The sequence below is a fragment of the Poecilia latipinna genome, unplaced genomic scaffold (assembly GCF_001443285.1).
Source record: "Poecilia latipinna isolate Pla-1442-1.1 unplaced genomic scaffold, P_latipinna-1.0 Scaffold10, whole genome shotgun sequence".
NCBI lineage: Eukaryota > Metazoa > Chordata > Actinopteri > Cyprinodontiformes > Poeciliidae > Poecilia > Poecilia latipinna.
The window spans coordinates 605,143-610,561 of record NW_015112626.1 but is presented as its reverse complement, the minus strand read 5'-3'; the positions used below and the strand labels follow the sequence as shown (position 1 = coordinate 610,561).

Below are 5,419 nucleotides of genomic sequence, written 5' to 3'. Positions count from 1 at the left end.
AAATATAATGTTAATATAAAGTTTTCTCTGCCTCCCTCAGTAACAGTATTCATAGAGAAAATTAGTAAAACTTTTACCTAAAGGTCTTTTTAAAGTCCCCATTTTTTCCCCTACTATAACTCAGTTTGATGAACTGTAAAATCATGGCTCTTCTTTTAATATTTGGGATGAAAGGTTAAGGATGAGGCTAACAAAACCCCAAGTGGGATTGGTAAAGGCTATTCACGTAAAGCACCAGCTACACTGTAAGGGTGACAAAAATCAGTCCCACAAATGGGGCTTATTTTAAATTAAATTAGTCTGCGTATTTAATAGCCATCATTTTTCTCAGCTATGAAGAATGAATAGCACGGTTTTTATTATCTGTTGAGCTTTGAAAACTACAAGACAGATCTTTCACTCTATCTGACAAAAAACTAAAATGATCCCTTCTCTTTTTACCTGCTGCATCGGCTGCACTCACTGGTCTTTACACTGCTGAGAAACCTCTTTGATATCAGTATTTCTAAGCCTTGAAGACTATAGTAATGTTCATGTATTATTAATCATACTCTCGAAATGATAGTGTTGTTGACATAAGTTAAAGTCAGTGGATCCTTAATTCCTTTCACCATATACAGTATTGCTACTCCCAGCATATCATGGGATTTCGCTGAACTAATATGTAAGGCCCGTATTCGTATTCCTCTACTTTTGCACCAAACTCCAGGACATGGGTGCTTTACGTTTTCATCATGTCAGTAATCACAGATCACATTGTCTGTGCAGACATTTTGCACTATCATTTGTTTGTTGCACTCAAGATCTCCGTGAGGTGATCGCGTTACTAGAGAAGAACTAAACAGGTGATTGTAATTTTCAAAATGCATTTTAGTGACTAGTTTTATAATGTAGTTCACTTGTTTAAAGATTTCTCAGAAGCCAAACTGCGGTACATTTGATTTGTCTGTGCACTGGGCAAAACAAGAACATGCATTATTTTTACTCCAGACTGGGCGGACGAACAGAGAGACAGACAGACCGACAGACAGCATTTTCAGTTAGAAGTTATGAGAACATTTTGAGGTTAATAAATCATCCAAGGTTATTTAACTCAAACCATAATCCTCTCCAAAAGGGGCATGTCTCTAGGCAAGCTCTGGCTGTGGATGTGGTTGGATGTCTTTTCGGGTCACAGCTGTGCATAACAGATGATGGCATTTCAAGTTGGACAGCTCTGTTAGATGAGGCAAGACTTGCTGACAGCAACTATCCAAAAACAGAGCATTCATTAAGGCAAATTATATAAATATTTTGTGATTTTTAACAGCAATCTGGTCGATCGAGACTCTGACTTATTGCCAATCCACTCTCAAGCATTTAAGCTAAACTGGGACTAATGCTAGGCATATACATGTGTGCCAAATCAGAGATGGTGTGGGTGGGGAGGGGGGCAATGCCTACCCCTTTAGGACTGCCGCCTCCCTTGATCAAACACTGTTTTACGCTTAATATTTTACAAATGTGTAGGAAAGAGTTAAAAGAAAGTAAAAGTGTCGGTGAGTTGCAACATTTTGATGATTAGTTAATCTATGTATTTATTTGTTTTGTCTTACATAGCTCAACTTTTGAATATTCATCCCTGTTTGACAGCATAAAAAACAACTTGGTTTTGTGGGGCCACCTTGTCAGCTGTCCAATCTGAACGCCCTTTTGAAAACGTTCTGGTGCCCCTGGCCATGTGCCGGGACTCTTCTGAAAATCTAAAACTTACATTATGTTAATTCCATAATTCAATGTAATTTTAAAAAATAAATATGCAGGACTTCCAAGTAAGCAGGGAACCTGCAGGTTATCAACTTTTGGTTTCTCAGGATCAAATAAGTGGAACAGTGATTCTGAGTGGAATTATAAATCATTTATGCTTTATGTTAAAATTCCTCTAATCACTTTCATTATACAATACCTTACACTAAATCTGCATTGACAATGTCATTAATGTTTTATGGATTTTTATTATTATTAAAAGAGGAAGGCAGATTAATCTGGTCATTTGTCATATGGAACACTTTGATGGCACCAGCAGCAGCTCTTCTGGAGGGGGGGTTCAGAAGGCTGGTCGCCTATAGGGCGGTGGCTGCGCAAGCATGTCCAGGAGCGGGACGGTCTGCGGGGAGAACGACTATTGTCATGAGGCGACGTCTAAACCGAGCTGCAACTGGCTTCAAGTCACGCAACCTCACCTGCGTCTCCGGCAGCAGAGCAGTGCACGATGCTGGTCCTAAAATGTGTTACCGTCACTGTTGGAGATGCACATGCATAGGCTGCACTTTAAACAGTGACCACAATATAAAACCCAACGAAATGCATAGAGGACTTTTTTTTGTGTGTGTGCATCTTTATCTTTAAAATAGATTTGCTAAATCCCATTAAATGAACCTAAGCGCAGCCTGTGGTTGTAAATATCTACTCAATGACACCGGACTCAGCAAACAGACACCAGCCACCTCTCCTGCATCCTGTATCAGTTTCAGAAGACACATGCCCAGCTGAATGAGCACAGACACAGAAGGCTTCAGTGAACTAATCCGCAGCTTTTATCGGTCACTGAGGCGACATGCAAGTTGTCACCCCCCCTCCGATACGGAAACTTGTGTAGCCGCATTCTGCTCCTCACTGCGCCGCACAATTCAACTTCCAGGCATTCCAGCACACTGACGGCAGACAGCGGCAGCCGTGCACTGCTGCAGCCGAAGCTGCGCCGTTTTAAAAGGCGAGCCAACTCTCCCTTTTCTTGTGTTTGCGCTGAATAAAACAACTTGCCCTCACATGTCACAAAACACAAATGATCTTTTACACTCCACGCAAGCCTCCACCTCCCCGCACACCACGCCCGTCTGCACAACAACCGTCCAAGAGGGCTCACCTTTAAAGACGCTCGCGCAGAGGCTGTAGAGGATGAAGATCAAGTGCTGCTTGAGCATCATATTCTTCTCTTTTCCTGCACAATTTTACGCCAACACTCCACTCTCTCTTTTTAATTTTTTTTTCCCTCTCTTCTGCCAAGATTGGACTTATCCAGCTGAACGGCGCAGTTTCTGACTGACCCGAGTTACATTGACGAACTCTGCCGTTTTTGCAGGAGTCCCTGTGTGTTTTCGCTGATCAGAGGGGGCAGTGATGACTGTGGTGAAGCAGGACGGCAGAGATGCTCGTCGGCAAAGTGCAGCTCCTGCTTCCCTTTATTGCTTTCACTTTGACTCGCTGCAGAGAGCTAGAGTCCCGCCCACGCCTTTTGACTAATGAAGACGCTTCGCCAATGAAAAACACCTAGACATACTTCGGATCTCCGGTAAACAATTTCACAGAGTACACGGTTACTTTGTTATATCAGTTTCGAACGGGTGATCGATTTTTTTTTTAGATTATTGTTTTGCGAAAAAAAAAAAAAAAAATGTGATCAGTGCCATGATTTCTAAAAGCTTCTGCAGAAATATGTAGCTGAATGTCTTCTTCACTAAATAAATTCATTAATTAATACATGAATAGTAAGATCATATGAGTTCAACGGGATGAGTTCTATCATGATCATAATTTCAGCGTCTTGTGGCAGTGTTTAACTCAGGATTGTGAAATTATGGAAACGTTTTTTCCAAAAATCTGAGAAAACGCAGCCTACTCTTCTTGTACAGCCTTCTTTTGCAGCTTGTTTTGTGTTGTTGTTTTTTTCCTCTACCAACTTTCCAAAATCTAAAGATTAGATGTCGTGTATTTTTCTTGGTGATTTTTCAAATCCAGCCACATCTGCTCAATTGGATCTTAGTTTGAACTTTGACTGAGCCATTCTAAAAAGCAAGCGATCTGTGATCTAAACCATCCCATTCGCTCTGACCATATGCTTATGGTCAATATCTCCATCCATCTCTGGTCAATGCTCTCCTTTCTCAGTTTAAATAGACAACCTTGTGGTACTACCTGCTCCCGATTGCTTACAGGACCCAGGGCCCTGATTTCTTGAAAGGATAACGGGAGCAAAGATTTTTATTTATTTATTTATTTTTTTTAATGAATGCCTGTTTTGCATAGATTTACTTTAGCTAAAACCCCTAGGCCAAAATTTGGTGAGCTGGATTAATATTTTAAGATTTTTATGATTATAAACAATATTCAAGTATTTGAAAATTATGAGGTTTTAGTTGATTTCTCTGTGACAACAGAGTTATTGGCTAGTGAATGTACTAAACCCANTATATATATATATATTTAAAATAATATTGAATAATACAAACTAAATGCTATTTCAAATGGACAAACAATTTCCATATTGAAAATCTGCTTAGGGCCCCAAAAAAGCTTGGGCCGGCCCTGGCTGAGGTCACTTGTCAATTAAAAATTAATATTTCTACCCTGTTTGGCACAACGTGTGTTGACTAAAGAACAATGAATCTGAGTTTTCACTGCTGCATTCATTAAGGGCAGTGCGTGTACTCAGCATTATTGCAGTCTTCGTTTGTCTAATGATTAATTTTGATCGATAGCCTGCAATTTGAACCTAGTCATCAGAACAATTAGCTATTCTTGTTAGAAATGACCAACTTTAAGTTTTTACCTTTCTGATGGATTTTTTGCTAACAGATACATTTATTTTGTCCTTCACTTTTAGCCACATTAAATTTGTGCAAAACAAATTGTAGTAAAAATAGGCATTTAGTCACATTAGCTTTGAGCTAAGTTTGATTTACTTGACATTAGCATTTGACATTAGCAAGCTAACAGTACCCCACGTTATCATTACTCAAAGTCAGCTTAGCTTCTGTTAGAATTGGCTGTTAGCCAGGTTAGCATTGAGATTGGTTAGCTAAGTTTACTTTTAACTATGTAACTTTAATCAAAATAAGCAGTGTACTGTAAGCTAACATTAGTAAAAATACTTTTAGCCCATCAGTGGTGGTTATTTGCTGTAGCCAGTAAAAAGTTAGCTTCAGCAATGTTGACTGTTAGCTAAGTTGATCTCAAGATAAATTGGCATTGGTCAAGTCTAAATCAAACTAACTCTAACTGGCTAATTAATCTTAAACTGCACTCATTTTGAAGTCAAGTTAACTGAAAACCAATTTCAGTTGCAGCTAAACCGAGATTTAAAAGCTAACACTGGGTTTATTTTCACCCATGATAAAAATGTGACCTAGTTACTCTGTTGAATTATGGTTTGGCCCGCTGGAGAACATAATTTATCAGACATGTATCAGAATAAAACTGACAAACTGTAGCAAATGACTTTTAATAGTCACTCAGCAAGAGACGGTGGTAATAAAAGGGAGGAATAATTCTTTATAAACTCTGAGAAAAATATTCAGTTTCAGGGAATTCAACTCTGTCAAGACCTCAGATCCTGATTTTATTACCAGCAGAAATGTTGTAGAGAAGTCAGGGGATGAAA

At 39.1% G+C, this 5,419-nt stretch overlaps 1 protein-coding gene across 3 annotated transcripts in view; it reads right to left on the bottom strand.

Moving 5' to 3' along the window:
- cadm2b (cell adhesion molecule 2b) overlaps positions 1-3,382 on the bottom strand; it is a 181,338-nt gene extending 177,956 nt beyond the window's left edge. For 2 of the 3 annotated variants that reach the window (XM_015029449.1, XM_015029460.1), the window contains exon 1: positions 2,906-3,381. In XM_015029449.1, the coding sequence (XP_014884935.1) occupies positions 2,906-2,966 (61 nt within the window). In that variant the 5' untranslated portion in view covers positions 2,967-3,381. Of the gene's footprint in view, positions 1-2,905 lie in introns of all 3 variants that reach the window. The other variant, XM_015029467.1, reaches the window with a different exon arrangement.
- Between the last annotated feature and the right edge of the window lie 2,037 nt (positions 3,383-5,419).